General features: G+C 36.3%; 2 protein-coding genes and 1 long non-coding RNA gene across 11 annotated transcripts in view; 2 read left to right on the forward strand and 1 right to left on the reverse strand.

Annotated features, from left to right (window-relative positions):
• Positions 1-23,172, reverse strand: part of LOC141900776 (spermatogenesis-associated protein 6-like) — a 159,375-nt gene that overhangs the window by 85,706 nt on the left and 50,497 nt on the right. For all 9 annotated transcript variants that reach the window (XR_012618768.1, XR_012618769.1, XR_012618767.1 and 6 more), the window contains one exon: positions 5,487-5,585. Coding sequence is in view for 6 of the 9 variants with exons in the window: in XM_074787808.1 (XP_074643909.1) it covers positions 5,487-5,585 (99 nt within the window). In the remaining 3 variants the exon portion in view is untranslated. The remainder of the gene's footprint in view (positions 1-5,486; positions 5,586-23,172) is intronic.
• LOC141898297 (uncharacterized) lies at positions 18,991-19,632 on the forward strand. The gene is made up of 3 exons (XR_012618544.1): positions 18,991-19,128; positions 19,246-19,398; positions 19,522-19,632. It is a non-coding gene; the product is annotated as an uncharacterized LOC141898297 (long non-coding RNA).
• Positions 19,692-20,541, forward strand: LOC141900815 (uncharacterized). The gene is made up of 2 exons (XM_074787866.1): positions 19,692-19,741; positions 19,841-20,541. The coding sequence occupies exons 1-2, from the start codon at positions 19,720-19,722 to the stop codon at positions 20,539-20,541; spliced, it is 723 nt and encodes a 240-aa protein (XP_074643967.1). The 5' UTR covers positions 19,692-19,719.

The following is a 23,172-nucleotide window of genomic DNA, read 5'->3' on the forward strand; positions in this document are numbered from 1 at the left end:
AGAAGATAGTTTTTTTTAACAAGCTAGAAACAACAATTTAATCAATCTATAAAATCAAATATTATATGATTTAAAAGATATTTTGTGTTAAATTCTAAATTTCATTGTCTCCAATTTTAAGCTTTACTTAGACCGCAAAAATACCCACACTCAAGAAAGGTATCTGAACGAACAAATATTTTTCTTTATAACATCGTTTATTAATTATACAATATGAAAATAAGAAATACAATCAGTAATGTGAATACAATGACTATTAATTTGTTGTTTGTAAATTTGTTATAACATGTGATACTACGTGAGAAATTTTAAGAATGACCCTCCGTCAACAACCATTGTTTGAAATTTCCCGAACCTCATCTGAAAATATAAAATGATTAAACAAAACCATGATTTATGATTTTAAAGTTTGTTCATAAAATAGTCTTTTAGCTTGGTATGCATATTATACGTATGTGCAGATTATTCTTATGACTGAAAACTTCAGAACGTTACTCCTAGAAAATCCGAAAAATGGAAGGCAGAATTATTAAAACACTTCGATCTTCTAGTCAGAATTTCGACAATTTGGCATCATTTGGCGTTCAAACCATGTGGACTAGCTTAAAGATGAGCTCTTTCTTCATTTAAATGCATAATTCAAAAATGGAGGAAAAGAGTGTGACTATGAGAAATTTGGCTTTATATTTACCTTAACTTATTTACCTTAAAAATGTTACGATGTGCATCGGTCACTTGATGTGCCGTAGATTCGCTAAAAATTGACGTATTTTCGAGAAATTTTCACTAAAATGCCAAGCACATGGCCATCTTTATTATTGCAACGACTGCGCATGTCTATTACGCATATAAATAGCATCAATTACGCTTGCCCATTCCTGTAACTCTGTTCCTGGAAACGAGACGCTAGCCAGTTGCCCGTAATAACGGGCACCTGTTCAGCGCGCACTAGCAAATACAGTGCGAACGGCTGTTATCAGCGGGGCCTTCGATTTTATAGCTGGTGCGCCGTCCTTCTAGTTTATGTCCATGGTTTGACAAATTTTCCTCTGAACTCCCACCAACAAGTTATAAATGGCGACACGAAAATGACGTCATCGACTCACTACCATCTTATAACCTTCATGACTACGTCATGAAGGTAAAAATAGTGCCGGTTAAAGAATTATAACAGTAGCCTCGCACTCTGTGACTGAATGCCACTGTATGACAAAATAGCGCTCCCATACCCCTCCCAAATGACTAGCTGAGGGAGGGTTAAAGAACCACTGGATCTGCGACTGAGTGAAAACTCAGCGATGCAGTGTTTATTGAACTCTCTGAGGCATCGTCATAATTCAGCTTCACCGGACATTAGATTTCTACCAATGTCGGAGTATACAGTTGATGGTCGACCTCTGCAACTGATGAATCTGCAAAATGCCATCAGAAAATTGTCTGTATCAAAGGAGTAGCTGACCTCTAGGTGTATGGCACGTGTACTTAGACAGGTAATCAGTAAACCATATCTGGTACAAACTCCGTAAAAATCGCAAAAGTCAAAGCCGCCCTCGGAAGGAGAAAGATCACCAATACTCGACATACAGAACCCAAGAAAAAACGAACACGACGAAACTGAAATGGATGATACGAGTGAAGGTGCTGCAAAAACAAGAGGCCCATGGGCCTTGAAACATTGGTATATCATACTATGGTAAGGTAGCTTTATATCTGCCAGAAATTGTTCTATGACAATATTGATTGGGAGGACCACAGACTTAAGAATTGAACGAATTTCATTATTCTGCTGACCGATTTAGCCTACGTTATTTGTATTGTTCAACCTCATTAATGCGATTCTGTTAAAGACGAAACTAGTTTATTCTGATGTTTTCCATCATGGCCCAGCCAAGAGATTCCATCGATTTAGAAATGTGTTACATATCAAGACTATGCTTGCTTTTTTATTTCAATTACATGTATATAAGAATATGTGCAATCATTTTTTAATTCCAATGATCTAAGAATATGTTGTATCTCAATATCATCTTGTGCGAATAAGAATAGACATTACAGACGCGCGCTGCATTCAATCAGTGTATACGCAATTCATTCAAAACACAATTCATTTTACCATACACCATCGCATTTCAAAGATGGATGTGCCCACGGATAAGAAAAGGACGAAAGTGTCCTTAGAATTTCTATGGAATCAAACATCAGAAATAAAACGTTTCGCTGCATCGATCATCGACGATTTACTTACTGAGTGTGTGTGGAAATTGTATATTCCTGAATAATATTTGTTGTATAAATTTTGTTTCTGTTGGTCTTGTGTATATTGATGTATTTGTGTTTATGTATTTTCAATCTAAAATATGTCCACATAATCATGTGTACTACATATTTTTGATTGAAATTCACCTCACAATGGTGTGATAAGGATTTTTAATCTTGCTTGTCCAGGAAATTTGAATGACACTTTCAGTGCCAAACGACGTAGATCTACATTTTTACTAAAAATGCGTTGAGTACCGAACGACGTAGATCTATGTTTAAATCTGAAATAGCCACAGGGTTTTACCCGCTGGTCTATTTCTATCACAGTTAGTACACAGTCGTTTCTACGCGCCTTACATAGACATACTAATAGTACATAGACACACTAATCATAGTAGGCGATCAATATAACACAAAATGGCGCAGCGCTAAAGGCTTACAGCGGGTGCCGTGGAACTTTTGTTGGATTCTGACTCCGATTTGGAATTGAATGAGGACCCTGATACACGTCATCGAACACAGACGATCAAGAACCCGATGAAGGGGATATTAACGACGGAACCGTGAGTTATAGCGCTGATATGTCGTCAAGTAGTGATAGCGATAACGGCCGCGCCGGCGCGCTATCCCACAATGTTGTTCCTTGAGCTCGTGGTCGTGGCAGCGGTCGTGGCAGGCCAGGCCTACCTTAAGCCCGGCGCACACGAGGCAATTTTCAGTCGCCGGTTGCTGCGACCGATTTTTGAGCAAACGTTGAGCAATCGTGTCGCCCGAGTTCTACCACTGGAGACGGAGAGGCAAAGCAAGAAAGCACAAGAAAGTGTTTTTCTACTTATTAGAAATCCCAATACACAATGCATACATTGTTCATAAGCTGAAGAATAATTATCTAGAAAAGACACTTCTGTCCTTTCAAATGAAAATCATCAGAAAGTTGTGTCACGCCGATGACCCAGGAGACATAAACTCGTCTTCCGAAGATGAAGACCCTGCTCCACCCCCTGCTAGGATCCAAAAAACATGATCCTATAACTAGGTTACATTGGGATACAACAGACACCACATGGAAATATTTCCAGCTACAGAAAAAAGGAAATAACCCCAAAGAGCTTGTCGTGTTTGTAAAAAACGTGGAATTCGCCAGGACACAAGATACTACTGTTCCACCTGTGGAGTCCCCCTGTGTACAAAGAAGTGCTTTGTGGATTATCATTCAAAGAAGCAGATCTAACATGTAGAAGATACAAAAAACAACAATGAAAATTTCATGTAAGTACCTTTATTCTTTCTACTTTTTCTAGGCCCATGAAAATAGGTAAAATTGGGGAAATGTCTGGCCCCGGGGGGACAATCACACATATTGGCCCGGCACTGAAAGTGTTAAGGTACACCTTCAGTTTTCATCAAAGGATTGTGTACACCCTTATGAAAAAAATTATATGTAGCACTGATAAGCATATCAGTCATTATGTTAACCCTTTAACCGGCAATCGGTCGCTAGCGACCGATTTGAATAGACAAGCTATAGTGAATAGAATAGTCAAGTATTGATTTCAGTGAAGCATTATAACTCATTTTCCTATTGGTAGATGGCAACACCAGACGGCCTTCAATGTCTAACAAGGTTGGAAAGTGATATATCATACATTTGGCATGTAGAAGGGGGTATGGAAACCATGTGTCACGTGGGTCAGATTTCCAAAATTGAGAATATCGTTAGTAGTAATGGCCAATGCACTCAAGACGTTCTCTAGTGAGTTTGGCTGATATTTTGGACATAGTAATGAAAGATTCTGATGATAATTCATATTGGGATGAATCTCATGACAGTTTTTTATTATTGGTGGCCCAAAAATCTGGATGACCTTGGGATCTGTGACCTTGGGATCAGACCCTGAATGTAACCCCCAAAGTTCGCAAACATGGTATCATTTGAAAGCTTGTGAAAAGAGCTTTCATAAAAAACATACAGTATGGGGTTATCCCTCATATCAACTGAGTTATTAAGTTTTCCCCTTGCAAGGTCCAAAATCACTCACAGGCCGAAAAATACTTGCCGGTTAAAGGGTTAATATCAACCCTAATGAGCATACAATAATAGCTGGAGACTTTAATTGTATAGAAAGTCCCATAGATCATGATTCAACATCTGTCATTTCATCAATACGAAGTGGTTCAGAACAATTAGCCAATTTATGTCAACAAAACAGATTAGCAGACACTTACAGACTTAAAAACCCAGACACACCAGCTTTCTCTCGAGTAGCAAAATGCAATTACAATGTCATTAAAACAAGAATAAAAATCCACAAACCCTGGCATGTAACTGGCTAGGTAAATGCAAAGACCATGGTACCCCAAGACCTTTAAGTGCGATTCTTAGCACCACCACAGAAAAAGAAAGAATTTTGCAGGCCTTCTTTAAATTAAGTAAACACAAAGATTGTGAACTTAAGAGCATAGGAATAACGCCGAATTGGACGCAGGGACAAAGGCGGCAACACAAACAACAAAAAATTGTTAAAGAAGCATGTCATATCATCAACAAAAGTCTGAGAGATGAAGAAGGTAGCACTAACGAACAAAGAATTGGAGAAAAAGCCAGGAATAAATATATTAAGACACGTTGTCAGGTATCAACCAGACGTTGCATCAGATGATGAATAGATTGACATTAACAAAAGTGAAACAACGAGCAGCTCTTCAGCCGAGGAGTCTGAATATACAGCTATAACTTTGCCATCCACACCACAGAACAATCAGCGAAACTTAAATGATATGATATACGATATACGATATGATAATATCAACAAATTATCTATGTGTAAGTGCCTTGAAATTAAAAATACAGTTTCAGGTGACCTTGGCATTTGATCTAGAGCACCCAAAATCTAATCAGTCCCTAAACTCAGCTAGTACAACACAATTTTTGAATTACAGGAAAGGGTTAAGGTGCAAGGGCATGAAAACCACTGCAGACAGACGGACGAATGGATGAGAAAGTGAATACAGTATGCCCCAAGGCCTTGTGAGGGCACAAAAGAACAAAAGCTGCTGTATCACAACTCCAATAAACAGACTATCAGTCAAGTAGACGAAAAAACTTGACTCTGCCTCTGGTTTACCCCTAACTCTATAACGGGAGCATTATAACCCCAAAAATTGGTACATGTTAATTAGCAGATCATGTTATGCCGAGAAAAATAAATATCAAACAAGCGACTTACAATTCCTCTAAGTGATGATTCGAACATGTCAGTGTATGGAGAATCAGTCTCAGAAATTGTTGTTTTAGTTGAGAATTCAAGTCTTGGTGAAATTCCAAACTGAAATGCAAATGGAAATGAAAACTTAACATTATACTTATACATGTTCACCTTACCCAGCTAGCACACAAAAAGCTTGTATACGCGTCATTTGCCCTCGTCTATATGGTGGCCATCACAGCTAGTTGTATTTGTTTGGTGAACACGCAAGTGTTGTAGAGGTACAACATTTGCGATGGCCAATAATAATCGCAAATGAACGCTACCAGTGAATTTGTATTCATAGAACTCCTCATGAGGTCTGTTGTATAATCAATCGTTTGCGCCTCAGTTGCATCTGATGGTTGCGCGAACACGAATCATACATGCGCTAGACAGCAGGCTGGTGAATAGTGCTGCGCGTGTAGTTAGCCTCTATTATGCAGTGTAGTGTATTGAAAAATTAATGTATGCAGGGCTTTCAAAATATGTCGTCGGCCGTCGCATACGACTGTTGGTAAGAATCCTGCGACTGCTATGAAATATCCCGTCTGAAATCAATGATAGTATAAAAGCTGTGATCAGTGGTTATATTTAAATGTACTGTAATCTGTAATCCGTAGTAATACGTCACAGTATCGGATATCAACGGGTAGGGGAGAGCGCAAGTTAGGTTAATTTTTGCTGAGCTGGGCGTCAAACTGCTCAGTTGTACCAGAGCAGATGATATTTACTGTAGTCAGAGTGCATCGTGTGAAAAAGTGCCTCAGACGCGTGGCCTAGTTTAAGTTTCCAGGAAATAGGCTGCCTTCCAAACTACTGCCAATCATTCTAGCGACTGCCAGTGTTTAAGGAGTAGTGTATATTCGATGAATTATTTCCTTTCAACAAATCGTTGATGCTCCGAATCTTGTTATCCAGGAAGAAAGACACTCTAAATATTTGGATGGATATATGAAAGCTGTGGGTACTGGAGTGTGTAATGAGTAGTGTAGTGTGATCTGTGTGCATTTGTGGCCAGCACACAGATCACATAGTTCAATGGGGTTTGGGGTTATTTCAACAACACAGAAGTAACGTGTAATAAATGATGACTTGAATTGCATGACTACCTACCACCCCTCATTATTGTTGGAAAACTAAACGTTCGGCACTGACTAAAAATTAGTAATAACATTTTAGAAATGGCCAGAATTTTAACTTAGGTTCTATCTCATTTTTATTTTACAATTTCGATTGGTATAATTTTTTTCTAAACGGCCGTTAAGGCTTCATGTTTCGTCTGCAATTCACTGCAAATAGTTACGCAACTACGCACATTTCCGTGTTTTTGGCAGCTGTACACTCAATCGGCACCGTTCGTGACTAGCTTCACTGAGGAATTATCATTACCGTATTTTCCGGTGTATAAGTCGAGTTTTTGAGACCAAAAATCATGTCCAAAAAACGTAGGTCGACTTATACACCGGCTACACTTTCGATATCGTTTTAAACTGACGATCTTTAGAGTTCAAGGTCGCCATGATGAAATGGAATATTAATTTATGTTAGGCTACACTCATATACCAATTAGAATTTAGGATGTTGATAACAATAGTTTCTTATAGTTTGGAAATGTTTCAGAATTAACTAATGTTTAAAATCAAAAGATAAAGAAAACTGCGTATATTCATTGTACAGTGTTTATACGCGATGCTGTGGCAGCGTGCCAATAATCAATACACAGTCAGTCTAATACTAGACTACAGGCGCGCGGCATTCAACGTATACACTAGACATTCAACACGTGGATACAAACAATGAGCACTAATCCGGTAATTTAATATTAGAAACAACAGATCCCAATGATTTAATAATGCAAACAGTGGTAAAGACTCTCAACTACTATGAGAATGACATTGGCACTGTTTTCAATTTGACATATGTAAACACATGAAGAAGCGACTCGACTTATACACCGACTATAGACCTAGCACAACTTTTTAAACTGAAAATTTGACCTCGACTTATACACCGGGTCGACTTGTACACCGGAAAATACGGTAATTAACATCGCCATATCACATCATCAACTTATATTGTGCCTTAAAACCCTAACAGCCGAAATAATTGAAATGCCCACACAATTTCTATCATTGAAAATTCAGAGAGTGGCCATTTTTGTGTTTGCTGCTTCGCGTAATCCCGCGCGGTGGCGCAACCGCGGGGAATGGGGCCGATACGTCTAGACTATTAGACAAATTTCATATGGCAAAAGGTGACAAATTTGTTTGGTGAACACGCTGAGACAATTAGTTTGGGTAGCCTTACAGCAATAGCAGGTGTTCTTGAGCTGGCTGCTTGACCAATCAACAGTTACACATTGCCATTACTGCAGTTACTTACACTAGCAAATCAATAAATTAGATATTTCCAAAAATGAAAATATGCAATTTCATGTATACACTATTCCTGGCTTTTTTCACTATTATTGTACTTTTTTTAGATATAGAATCTGATTTAAGCATGTCCATGAAATTTTCAAGAAATAAGCTTTCGTAACCTCGAGATAACTAAATATAAGATAACTAAATATTTCTGTGATAACAAGCACTGTGTCAGTGGTGGGGGAAGATTTTGCAACTGCTAGACTTGCAACTGGTGTTTCAAATCATTTTGAAAGCCCTGTGCATCTGGTTGCTAGGCATTGAGACTTGAACATGTACATGCGATGTTGTTAGAACAGGCCTATATTGTGTTGGATGGGTACCAACTCCTGAATCGCTGGCATTGGTGAAACCACTTGGATTTTGTTTATGATTTGGAATATCAATATACATTTTAGGCTTTTCTTTAGCAAAGTTAATGATTCCACACTGGAATATATGCCATCTTGAGGATGAATTATTGTTCTTATTTCTGATACAAGCCTATACGTGTGATTTTTCGCAGGGATCCATGTCACAATTGATATTGAATGAATAAAACCAGTATCAATGACCGACCCTAGTCAGTAACCTGTCTGTGGTTTAGTTTCACTATCAAATAATTTTTACAAACCACTGTTAGGAAAGGTAACGTCATTTTTCAATGAAATTTTCGGGAGTATAATTTACTCCCAAAATATTTTCCTGTCATTTTGTTGTGTTTTGAAACCAGAAAATTTTCTTTTTCTGTAGAGTCTAGAATAGGTTAAGTTCTTGGGATAATTCGGTTTTGAGTCCTCAGTAGTTGAGCCGGTTTTATTTCTCCTTCATTTTCTGGAACTCTTGCAGGTTCTTGTGTCATAGGGACAATGGTATGGTTATCATCTTCCTTACTTCTGCTGCAGCACCTTCACAGTAGTTAGGTTTATCGTTGTTCTCGTGAACTTCCATAACATAAGTTTTGATGCTTGTTTGTGATGTCATAACTCAATGAAGTATATGTATGAAATACATCATTATTATATTATTATCGTTATTATTATCGTTATTATATTATTATCGTTTTCTGACTTTCGTCGAAAACCATCTTGTAATTCTGTTGATTATTACTATTTACATATTTTCCACTTTTTTTCATCGCATAAAATTCATCTCTCGGATTCCACAACTAACAGCTACTGAACGGAATGTTGAATTCTGATAGAAATAAAACAGACTTTCTCTCCGCGTAGATTCTATCAATGCACTGTCCATCCTATTTTAACCCTAAAATTACTTTCAGACAGCTAACACCGGCGGAAATATACTACGCCGGTGATCGGCTATCAGTATGTCCCTTCAGGTGTTCCGTACTCCAGCATACAGTATACCTGAATGTGTCGATGAAACAATTCAATGAAACGATAATACATCGATGAAACGATAATACGTCCAAGGAATGCTACGATATCGGGTCCAAGTCCATGAGTTTACAAGGCCGGCGCTCGTGAGTCGGACAGGTTTACAGGCATTTATTTGTTGTTACCTCTTCTATATTATTGATTTCCTGTTATTCCGGTTATTTCATTTAAATATATTCCTGATCTGTTCATGTAAAGAAAAGCACCAATAAATACATTTTGAATTGATCAAGTTTAAATCAAGGTCGTTGAGTTCCGGGTGGCTACTAGAATTACGTCCGACTACATTCAGAGAGAAAAGAAACAACAGAAAAGTATCACGTGATAATCGATAGGCTACTACTACGGAACACACAGTTGACAAACAGTGTTAGGCCTGTGTCGGTTGGTGCATACTGGGACTAAAATATACTGGTTGGTCAGAGTTGGTTCGGTTGTGAGAAGTGTGGAAACTAAAAGAAACCTACCGGTATTTATTTGTCTATAGGCCTATTATAGTAGCCAATACCATTTTAAGTAGGAAGTTGTTACCCGTACGTGATTGTACGGTGATCTCCACAGGTTAGCCGTACGTGAGTTCCCTCTGCGCATGCGTCAATAATCTACGTGTACGCGCTTGCGTCAAAGAATAGGGATAGGGTAGGGTTAGGCGAGGATATATGTAAATAAATTTATCAACCCTGCAGTTGATAAATGTGGCTCAGTGGGTAAATCACTGGACTAGCGCCAGATTTTTTTTTCATTTGGTTTCGAATCCCAATATTACAAGTCAGAATTCTACTGCATTGCGCATGCGTCAACGTGCTTATATAGGCTAATCTGTGGAAATTACTGTAGATTCATGTATGGGTAACAACAGCGTTTTAAGTTTTGTTTAAGCTACCATGCCTACGTACTAGAAACACAACTTATTCGCTCTCGTTGGCCCTACACTGATGTTACTATACAGGTGTCATTATAACATGGATAGGATTGGGTCAGGACTAGCCTAAATTCAAATTCAGTATATTGACTTTTCTCTCGATATTATTACAACAATGCAATAGGCCTAAAGGTAGGGACACAGGTAGGGATTTTTTTGCCCGATCGCGGCAAATTTATAAATCGGATGAAAAATTCGCTCGGCGACGACGTGTGGCGACGACGACGTTTTCGTCAGCCAACTCGATCGCCCGTATCATACATGTCTAATATTTTCAGCCGATTATTTACGCCGGCGATCGGATCGCCCGCAAATTCGCTCGTCTGCCCGCACGCGGCGAATTTCACTGAGCGATCCATTTTCATCAACCAATAGGATGCATTGTTGATATCATGTGATTTGTTAACTCTCTTCCACTAAGTGCCTGTCACTGACCGAATTTCGGTTTCATCGCTACATGTGCCCACTCGTATCGGGCGTATAAATTCAGCGACAAATTAAATCGTCGCGATTGGGCGAAAAAATACGCTTGTGTGTCCCTACCTTAAAGTATTCACAGACAGAAAGGCTAATTGAGCCATGTGATTAAATTTTGCTCAGGCCTTGTCTGCTGACCTGACATTTATAGTCAAACCTAGATCCAAAACGTTCATGTGATGACGGCTTGTATACAAGAAAACAAGAAATCATGTAGGCCTGTACATTTTGCTGTACGGTACGTGGGTTTGGTATACCGATTTCTCCAATCTCGACAGATGAGTGTACGGTACAGCTGAACGAATTGTACCAATGGGAATAGGGCCTATTGATTGGGCTTATTATTTCCTGCTTTAGAATATTGAAATAAGGCAATTTTCATTCAAATATCCAACATCGGTGGAAGTTTGAATACTGTATACATGAATATAGGTTTTCATGTTCAATGAATATTTTGCACTTCATGGGTATATGCCAATTCCAATGTCAAACGCATGAAGATAAATGGTCAAGGGCAGTCAGTCAACACTAACTTTCTTCGACCGATGTTGCATCATACCATATACGGTCTGATTCTTTCAACTCAAGCAAAGCGATCAACACAATCGACATAACACTGGAATAGTTTGCAGTGACTAACAGTTTACTAACTAGTGGAATAGGTTTGATATTTACGCACGTGTTGCAAGGTTGAAATTGTTTATCAGTATAGAATTAGTAATCCATAAAAGCCAAAATCAACATCAGGCCAATACCCAGACCAAAGCTATTCATAATCTATCGATTGAATCTACAATACAATATATGTATTTATTCAAATATTTCAATAAAAATATTAATTCCTTGAAATCTATTCTAAATCCTAATACGTTCTAATATCAGTAAATGTATGCAACACCTATTGACTCAGCAGATTCTTAAGATGAGTTTCTTAATAGAACCGATCCATTTTTTTAGCGTGGTGATACAAAATAAATGCTTGGTCTAATCAATTCATATATATTGATTTTACGTCCACGTAAGTTTGGTTTCAAAGCTGAATCACATTAGACATTTACAGAGTGGTTGTATATTAGGTTAGAATCTGTCAATACATTATATTTTATGTATCAGCATTTAAATTTTCAATAATTCAACCTGAATGGCATGGTGCGGATATGCAGAAAACCCGTTATCGCTGCCTTGCAGCTATATTTATTATTATTATTACCTTTACTTATGTATCTATCACCCCATATCTCCTAGGTCTGTGGACCCTTGGACTCGTGGAACCTCCACCCAGCATTATTTATGTACTTGTATATCTATTAAACGTAACTTTATATATCCTAGACCTGTCGACCATTGGACTCGTGGATCCGCCGGTATTTGTGTATCTATTTAATCTAATATCTGTTAGACCCGTGGACCCTTGGTTTCGTGGATCTATTGGCCCAGTTATGAAGTTTTAGGTGAATGGAATAAGGACAGTTAATACAAATGTATACAGCTGTATCCTATCAACATCTGACAGTCTTATACAGGTGCTATTGTACATACTACAATCATACTATGATTTTTTTCTCTGAAGGTTATCCAAAAACCTTAGCTAGGCCTGCTCCCTTTCCGCTGAAAATATATTTGTGATCGACTTATGATGCATCTATAACATCAAAATAATGATGTTCATATAGCTCTATTGTTCATTCTATAGTTCAAATAGCCCCAGAGACTTCGAAATGCAATCTTCATAAAAAAATATCTCCGGGAAAAAACAGGCACAAATTTTTTCCCGTGTTATAGGACCCTAATTACTCGTCACTCAGATATTAGTACCAATTTAAATAATGGCTTTTCTCCCAACAATTCCATTACTCCATGCCTTGCCAAACACTAATTAGTTACTCACTCACCAATTTACTCAATTAACCTGTTCTCCTCTTTATATATACCCCTGTTTTTAGTCAATATCTCACACCTGACGATGATCTCTAGTGTGAGATTGAACGTCGTGTTCTTAAATTTTAGATTGTTTCAATAAATAATTCTCGATTTTAGATTTCTTTGAATTTTTGAATAGTGGGTTTTTATCTTACGTCTGATAATATCATCATTTTTTATGCATGTTGCTTGCTAAAAGTCACGAATTATGTCATCTTATATGTACGCAGCTTAGTAAAAGTCACAGATTATTCAAGATGAATGTTGGGAAAAACAACACCGAAAATTTGAAATTTTGAAATGATTTAAGCTTTTCAAAATCAGGATATTGAAGTATTTTATTAAATTTATTTAGGAGGGACATTTGCCTAGAGGAGATTTTTACCGGTGGGGGAGGGGGGGGGGTGGGTATTTACTGGGGGATTTTTCCGAATATAAACCATTTTAGTGGCAAAAATAATCAAAAATAATGTTGACCTATACATGAAAAAGCTGCATTTCTTCCAATTAAATTTTCATTAAATTATTGCCATGAAATAAAGGCAATTTCGATTAATCTTAAAACTTTAAAACTTATCACATCATACAAACAGATTTAGCTCGATGGTTATCGGTTAGAGTTTTATCGCTCATATATTTCACATTGTCAGAAAAGTGGATGAGGGCCTGGCCCCATGTCTATGTATTGTTCTCTGAATCCAAGAACATGTCTATCGCACATTTGAGCCTAAACGTCTACTTTTATTTAGTAGCCACTTAAGATTTGCGGTGATATGTGAAAACATAACACACTGAGAACTAGTGGAAAATTCTATTCTCACGCTATAGTTTGGGGTATAGTTGTATTTTGAGTGACTCAGTTAAGCTCTGAAGATAGTCTAACCACTAAAAATCGAGATTGGAGTAAATTAGTTTACAAATTGTCATTGGTTATGGAGTTTTACGATGAATCGAAATTTCCTTCTTTTTATGGCGATATTAGTTTAATGAAGAATTCGATTTCAACAAATGCAGCTATTTTCAAGCATGTCTGCATTCATATTTTGATTTAATTTTTAAATTAGAAGCGTAATCATAAATTCAGGCTAACCTCTCATTATTGGAATGGTGGTTTATTTTCAACGGGGGTCTGGATGTCTTTGCATCATAAATTAAGAAGTGCATTTTGGAGTGTTCGAACCTCCCATGATTTTATATTAATTTCGCTGAATCGTTGATTTAAAAAAATAAAATATGCTGTATCTATAATGGATTTATGTGGATCTATCAATGCATTCTAAAGAAATCTTCAGAACTGAGGCCGAATTTAATAGAAATAAGAAATTTCGTATAGTATTCAAGATTTCATTTGGATAACGGTAACGGCCTTTGGTGATCTTCACCGTGGGGTCATGAATGAAGAAATACCGTAATAGAACTCTTAATATGATAACATGTGTTGAGATGAAACCGCAACGTTTTGACTGTTGACTAACAGCCATCATCAGGTGGAATGTAGACATTCCAGTGATTTGAGCTTTAAGTCAGATGGCAGTCACTGAAAATCCGAACGTTGTTGTGGTTTAATTTTGATAATTAAATGTCATCGTATAAAATTTTATTGCGGAATTTCTTCATTTATCGGATTAGTGTTCTATTCGACTACTTCGGGTCATGTAGTCGTTTAGATAGACAATTATTTACTTGTCGCCACGGAAGGTATATGCAACCGTGTCAGTCGCTATGGGAGAGATTCTCTGTATATCGGCATCTTAAATCGGCACCTTTGTTAGTCCTAGCCTGCATTCACTTCCAATTTAACGTATTGGTAACTTTATTCTTACTATGAATGCACTTCTGTCGTAGAATATGGTGCCACTGATATAAAAGTAGTTTTTATTTTACGATAATTTGAGAAATTGAGTTATATTGGAAAAAAACTGATAAAGTACCTTAAAATTCAGCGATTCATTGGCATTTTATTTCATTGGCATCTTCAAATAGAGTTTTGAGGTGCTAAGTTAAATACTATTAAAAGGTTATTATTTTTGGTGGTCAGTGCAGTTTGTTTATTCGTTCATCAATCACTGTCTAGTTAGCCAGTGTAATTCACCTGTTGACTGATAGCTGCTGCTGGGCTTTTGATAACCTATACAAACAATTTACTCAACAAAGTAGGAAAGCATGTGAAACTGAAATTTCAGCCTTGCATTCTTTTTCTTAGACCAGAAGAGGTATTTTTATCAAATTGGAATTATAATAACTGATTTCAAAACTACGTGAACATCTCAACTGAATTTATTTCAGTATTTATTCAATCAATAATGATAATTGTTAGGCTTATTCTCACTAGCATACGCTCAGTAAGTAATGGGTATTAGATTATAATATAATGCACTATTATTTTGATCTTATATTAGAAGTTGTAATATCATTTCAACCAAACTGTATAACTATGAAATGAAATTTCCGTTAAGGTATATCAATTCTAACAAGTGATAAAAGGGTTCAATATTCATAAACGAACAAGCAGAGAACAGCGTGACAAAGTGAACATCACATGGATTACTTAAAAATTGATCGTATCGAAATAAACAATAATTGTAGGTTAATTGTAGGTTAATTCTAAGTATTTTAGATACATTTTTTGGGAAAATTTGTTGTAGTCTTTCATCCAAGTAAAGAGATCTAAAGACATAATCCATTTCATGAACATATGATTTTATTTGTATTTTCGTCTCTCATATATCCTTGAAGACAAATTCATTTCTACAGAATCAAAGATTTATGACAGTATGAATGCACCAGCATGTTTTATAATCGCAAATATAAAACAAAAATCATAAAATTCCAAATTAGATCTAGCACAACACTTGTTTTAACGGATTTAATCCATAATGATGTTATATAAATCAATAGTTTTCCTATTGGTTATTCCCATTTTGTTGAGCTTGATATAATTTAGGGGGTTCTTAGCAACTCAGAAACTAGGATTTCTATTGACAGAACTGTATTCAAAGCATACAGAGTTCTGTATACAAAGCATATGGGGTTTAACAGTACCTTTGCCCCTGTCACGTATCACTGCAAATCTTTAACAGATGTGGCTATTTTGACCAGGAAATTACCGTGCCATCTCAAAATGGTCATTTTTCACTAGTTGACTTTTAGAAATGATGTGTTTTGAGAGTAGCTATTGTGGTAGGAGTTACTATCACTAAGTCGCTGTTTACAATCGGTTGGTTACAGTCACATCTACTGCCAGTGTGCACTATCAAAATGCTAGCACACTAGCACATCAGATGTTTTACAACAGTCACTTTTCAGCAGTAGACTCTTTCAAACAGCTACTGTGGAAAACCAACTGAATTGAAACGTAGACTATTTCGGCGTCAGTTTATTTGTTATTTGTGATTACATCCAGCAGTCAAATGATTTCATTTCAATCGTTGCCTCAACTTACAATCGTCACGATTTTTTATATATTTTTCTGTCATATCTGAAACTCGGGTCCCAAGGGCGAATCCCTATTAAAGCCGCAAGACTACATCGAAGTACCGATGACGTAAGCCGAAAGCCGTTACCGCTCTCCGCAAAATAGATTCGTTACCGTAATCCAACTGAATTTGTATAGAATATATGTAACGAAATTTATCAATGAATCGGTCAAATAAAACATTTTCTTTAGAATATGTAAAATGTGCATGGATTCAACAAGTAAACCCTCCCATCCACATTATACTTATTTTAGGCCAGGCTTCAAGTCAACAACTCGGAGAACATGCTCATGGAACACAATGAATCGAGCCCATAAACTGATCAAGTTTCTTCCATTCAGAGAAAGAGAAATCTACGTCTTTCTCTCATGGCCAAGACCCAGTAAAACCCAGATTTTCGACCCTCTCCTCAACATAGCCCCACGAAATAAGTTTATTCATTATGTATGTAATACCATGGTTGATGAGAGTTGAATTATTTCCTCACTGCATGATGTGTGTGAATGCATGACCGTTTAACCAAACTATTTAGTATACAGTGCGTAACATAAAAAAACAGAATATATTTTGCCTGCAAATGTTGCATACGGTAAAAAAGGACATATTATGGTAATTATTAAACCTTCTGAAGTACATTTATAATTTAAGGATGGAATGTTTTCTATTTAAAGGGGAGGTCCCAGCAATGGGGTCGAAAAATTTTTATGTCACAGATTTTAATTTTCTTTGCGTTTGAAATAAAGCTTATTGAATATAGAGTGGATTCTGAAATTGTCAGACACCTGCAGTTCCCTTAAGTATTTCTAACTGATAAACAAGTTTTAGGGATTCCCGCTTAATTGAGATACTTAGATTATCTCTAGACAGCTGAAACTCATTTAAAACCAAGAAAATACAAATCCATGATATATGACCAAATTCTACCCTGATGCTTGGTCACCTTCATATACTCTTTAACTTTCTTAAGGTCATAGGACAACACATGGCAGGGGCAGGACTAGAAGACTAATGGACAAAGTCTGGATTATTTGCCAGTCACAGTGTCACTGCAATGTTAGAGGGGAAGGCATATTATAGAGCAGTGAGAGGCCATCAACTTGTCTTTGAAGCTGTGAATAAAATTAGGTTGGAAACGTTCGTTACCTGGATTAAAGACAAAGGAAACCCATGCGATATAATATGTGCTGTTCAAGGTCTCATTGAATCTATCAAGATTAAAGACTCACCGTATGGTAAGTGTAATTTAGTATGAAGACCTTATCATCTTATATTTTATTATTCAATTATTGTTATTCCACAGTGAGCAAGCAAATTCGAACATATTACTAATTATAGTCTAAGCTAATTACCCAGGCTTGAATAGCTCCAATGTAAAGACTTGGCAATATATATCACTGGTCGGCATTGATCAGTGTATATTTAATTGGGAATTTATTTTATTCTGATATTTACAGCTCAATTCCACTACACTATTTTATCTTTTAGACAAAATGAAGTTACCCGCAGATCGATTGAGGGATGCAAAGTTCAGCCATCTACTGCAAATATTCGATGATGTCCAAAGTGAACACTCAAATAATTACAAGTTATGGCTTGATTATATAAATATGGTTGGAGTGATGCTTGATTTCATCAGAGCGACGAGAGACGGGAACTGGTCACTTCATTTAGGAAGTTTTGCTAAAATGCTACCATGGATGGTTAGGTACGACCATGTCCACTATAGTCGTTGGGGACCAGTGTACTTGGCACAGATGACTGACTTGGAGAACACTGCACCTGATATCTTGAGGTACAATGCCGTTTGAAAAAAATATTTTTGTAATTTAGAAAGTTCATCAATATTCAGCTCTATTTGGCTGGTAAATTGAAATTACCGTACTGTACTAATGCAAAATGATTTGACACGGGTTTATTTTTATTTTTTGAATATCTGCTAATATGTAACAGATAGTGTCATGATTATCATAAAATCTTACCATGTTATCCATTTGAATTACAGGGAATTTATCAATAACTTTGTTGCTAAAAGAACGAGCAACAAGTTTAATCAAGTCAATTTTGACCAGGCAACGGAATGGATCAATAGAACGTGTAAGATGGCTAATGGTATCATTGGTATTTCCCTTGACGAGAAAACCAGAAACAGATTCTGTATAACATGGGCAGCAGCTGCTAATGCCATGCAGCAGACCAGAGTTCTACTGGGCATCGAAGATACTGAAGTTGAAGGTCCTGTCATATCAGGACAAAAAGACATGCTTCCCAGCAGAATTAATACTGATGTTACAGCAATTCAAAATCTGATTACACTTCTGATAAATCACAATGGAAGTCACTAAAATAACAAAAATGTCATCATTATTTTAATTGATCATTCCTCAAGGTTTTCTGAAATTGTATTGATAAAAAAATCCATTTTGTTATTTTCAGGTTTTTCAAAGTGCTCCTGGTGGATTAATTCGATCTGTGATAAGCAATGATGTAGCGACAAGGCCAATTACGAATGACTTGGTTAATGCTCACCAGAAAGGCGAAAATAAGTTGGACGGTATAATCCAAAGTAGATTTCTGGACAAATCCAACAGTTTCTTTGTTCCGATCACCAAAGAGAAAGCAAAGAGATTTCCCGATGTTTACATAGATGAAGTCGTTCAGTCAAAGAAAGTAAAACCAGCCGCTAATGACAGCACTGCTAAATTCTTCCAAAAGGTTCTAGTAGCTACGCAGGGTGGAGGACGTGATATAGACATGAATTTTATATTAAATCATGAGTTGGCAGAATACCCACCAGCCATAGTGACTACAACAGGAGAGATGCGTCAAACAGCCAAAAGCAAAATTCTCGAAATTCTTGGCAGAAATGCTGGTATTGATGTATCTGATAGAAGTAAACTGGAGAGTACAAAATCAGAGAAATCGATCATCATTGTAGACGGTGTTGCACTTATACAAAAACTTGGGAGTCCAGCAAATTCATCATGCAAATCCTTCGATGACTATGGAAGAATATTCTTTGAGAAGGTAATAATGATAAATTACCCACAGACTCAATTTCCGATTTCTTGTAACCTTTAATTTTGGATTTGCATTGTTATTTTATTATGATATTGATTCTTGGTTGTTATATCAATTTTTCAGGCATGTTCCAACAAACTTGATGACACATCCAGAATAGACGTTGTCTTTGACTGTTACAATGGAAGTAATTCAATTAAACTTCAAACTCGCTAAAAAAGATCGAAAAAACCTGGAGTGAGGAAACTAATCAACCACGACACGCCTTTCCCAAAGGTTTGTTAAGTTATTTTTCAGAAATTCTTATCATAAAAACGGAATAATATGTTTAAACATCAGTTTAAACAGTGGCAGTTATTAATAACATGATAGATGTTGATAATTCAAATGTAATTTCAGGACTGGAAAGCATTCATCACACTAGAAGAAAACAAATCAGACCTCGTAACATTTCTCAGCAACTTTGAGGTGAAAGTACACAGTGGTATAGAGATATTAGTCAGTGGTGGTCGGACTGTTCCTACTTCAACTACATCTGGGATTTTGCCGCATCTGGGATGCCATCACGAGGAGGCTGACACCCGCATAATTTATCACATGCAGCATGCAGTAGATGCAGGTAAGCATTATAATCCATTTTGCTGTTTCAAAATCCACAAAAGTATTGGCAAAACACTTTATTATTGTAATCTAATTACAATTTTTGTTAACTTTTCAGGTGCAACTCGAGAAGTCATTGTTGCTGACGACACAGACGTGCTGCTGCTGCTGTTGTATTTCAAAGCAGACATCGATGCTACCGTTTTGTTGATTAGTGGTAAAAAGGTGTACGACATCAGTAAAATCAGGGACAGTCGAAGCGAAAACATTTTAAACAATATTTTAGGATGGCATGCGATAACTGGATATGACACAACTAGTTCTTTCTCGGGCATTGGCAAAAAAACTGCTTTGGATATTTACGTTAAGCATCCAGAACTGCTTTCTGGAATTGGCCGTGGTACAAGTTTTGAAAAAGTTGAAGAGTTTGTCTGTAAAATGTATGACACACAATTTTCAGCTGTAGAGGAAGCTCGTGTTTCATTATATGAAAATAAGGCCAAAAACCTTTGCTCGCTACCACCAACCAGAGACGCATTGCATTATCATTATATCAGAGTGAACTACCAATGTAAAATTTGGTTGAATGCAAATCGTATCTACATGGCGGAAAATCCTGAGGAGACTGGAGCCTGGGTAGATAAAAATGGTAAACTTGTACCACATTACAAGGACAAAACAGATTTTCCCGATTATGATGAACTGAATTCATGCAAGTGCATTAAAGGCTGCAAAGCAGGGTGCAGGTGTAAGAAACGTGGGAGGTGCATGAAATCTTGTTTCTGTAAAGGAGAATGCTGCCATGCGCATACAGACTAATGGGATAGTTCTATAATGCCTGTAATAGTTCTGAAGAATATTGTTGTAATAATAGTTTTTGTGATAGTTCAAATAGTGTATAACAATTATGATATGTAAGTAGTGATACTATTGTAATAGTTATAGTAATGATGTATGGTAGTAATTATAGCGATGCAATGTTTCTAATGTGTGATAGTTCTGTAAAACTTCCGAAATAGGTCAAAATAGTGTTAATTGAACAATAAGTGTAATACAGTACATGTATTTATGATACTATTGTATTCATAGTTGAATAATATCTGTTTAGCGTATTGTAATAGTTGACAGTTTATATGTAGGCTTTATGTGACTGAATAATTAGTACAAGTGAGAATATGTTAGTGGTACAAACTTTCAGTGTCTAAACTATAAAATGTACATAATTTATAAAGATATTTTATATAGCTTCGTGAAAAGTGCTGATATATTATATTTAACAATGTTGTGACCTTAATAAATACAAATACGTATGTAGTTAAATTCATTTCAAGTATTAAAAGCTGAATTTATGTAAAGTGATTAATGGGCTCTTTTGTCAAAATACTATCAGAATTTCGTTCAATCTTTATTTAAATGGATTTATCTCATCGGAAATGGATTCCTGGTCTATGGAAACCTAGGAAATGACACCAATATCAGCTTTTTATCTGTACTAGAACCAGAGTTATGGCAAATTTCGAAATATCCACAATACAGTAATAACGGGAGCATGTTGCTATGGAAACACAACAATGACAATTTAATTTCATTATCAGGGGATTCTAAAATCCATAGCAACCATAATTTATTGTAGACATGTTGTTTACTTACCTTTAGAGTAAGATAACGTAAATGCAAAGATTATCAGATAAATTCATAGATATTGGGTACTGTTTTCCTATAACCATAGCAACGGCGTGGCAACAATGAATTAGCCGATGATTGAGGAAAGCAAACTACCAATGGTCAAGTATTATCAGTAAAAATTGTTTAAAAAAATATAATGTCAAAGTATTACTTTTAGAGCTTAAAAGTTTTTTTCAGTATATTTTCAAGTAAATGAAGGCACCAGATTTATGTTGCTAGGCAACACACAACAATGAAAAAAGTGATTGTATTCGCATTCATATTTGTGCATGACTATGATATGTCATCACTAGTACATGTTTCAGCACCATTCACTTGACCTCCAGGTAATAAAATGAATTCACTTTTGCGTTATTTTTTGTTAAATTTAGCTTAAATTTGGGATAAACAGAGGGTACAGACTTTAGCGCCCTCTAGTGGCAAAAAAATGAAGTTGCCAGAGTGGCAATAACCTGATTCTGGATGCTGACATTATGGTCTATCCATCGATGTATGTTGCCAAGCTCTACCCAAAAATGCCTAAAGATCGATCTTGGATGGCGGAATATGTTGAATTAAAAAATAACAACACTTATACTTCAGATAGAATGAATAATATTAAAAGATGTGAAATTTGTAATAAGAAATATAAAAAAGAAAAGGGATTTAGAAATCATAAATTTGCACATGAATGAGATTGATTGAATGAAAAATTAAAATGAAAAATATCAATATTAATTTTTTTTAAACTTATATTTATTGAGTTAAATTGAAATAATTTGAAATACAACTAAAATTCCACCTATATAGACTAGAAATAATTGAAATTCTTGAATAATTAAAATTAATTCGAATCATATAATTATTTAATTAATTGTTCAATATATGACCCCTTTAATATCTATTAAAGGGGTCATTAAGCGGTTTTTGAGATATGGCTTAAAGTATTTTTTATCATCAATTATAACTTATTTATTGATTTAGCGGTCAAGAAATTAATTTTTAATTCTTCAATTAGTGTTAAAACGAGACTTTTGATCGGCCGCGCTGATTCCTTCCCAACCCGGAAGTGTGATGTCATTCTGAGAACCCAAACCAAAACAACATGGTGTAGTGTATAGAAACAAACAGCGATTAAAGTGCAAAATAGTGACTCAAATACATCAGATTCCAATCAAACGTCTGGAGTTTAGGAAGCCAACAGTTGTTATTAATAGACAGTCGAAATCATTCCATTTAATTTGGACCTGATGCCTCAGAACGAAGCAATTTGTGACTATAGTACAGCATATTTCTACTTTGTGGAGCAGCAAGCATTCATCATCATATAAGTCATTCCCTCTTTGTAAAAACCATGAGGAGGGGATGACTGATATAGACATCGCAGATATTTCTGTGGGTAGAGATATTTTTATCCAGTACTGGACCATAAAAGCGTCCTGAAACCGTAAACTTGTTCGTGAATCCAAGCCCAGCCAGCGCCATCCCGGCCATGCAATAGTAATGTGTGCTGCATACATACAGTCAGTATGTTGTACATACTACAGCGATGTGGGTCACTGGGGAAAGCCAGTACTATATCGTTGCTGTTTTCACTAAGCGACGTATCTCCAAAAAATTGATTTTTGAGTTTATCCATTAGAAAGATGGGGGACGTACATACTTTATCCATACCAAAAATAGGATTGTACCTCTTTTGGTTTCTGACCAATATAGAACCCTGGATGACGTATCTCATATTTATGGCAAAATCATTTTTTCACTAACCGACGTTAGTTTAGATAC

This window comes from Tubulanus polymorphus, chromosome 2 (assembly GCF_964204645.1).
Source record: "Tubulanus polymorphus chromosome 2, tnTubPoly1.2, whole genome shotgun sequence".
Lineage (NCBI taxonomy): Eukaryota > Metazoa > Nemertea > Palaeonemertea > Tubulaniformes > Tubulanidae > Tubulanus > Tubulanus polymorphus.

Excerpts from the sequence above, each read along its gene's own strand:
- LOC141900815 (XM_074787866.1), top strand. The coding sequence starts at position 19,720 with ATGCAGCATGCAGTAGATGCAG. Across the intron at positions 19,742-19,840 it reads GCAGCATGCAGTAGATGCAG|GTGCAACTCGAGAAGTCATT; the intron begins GTAAGCATTATA and ends TTAACTTTTCAG.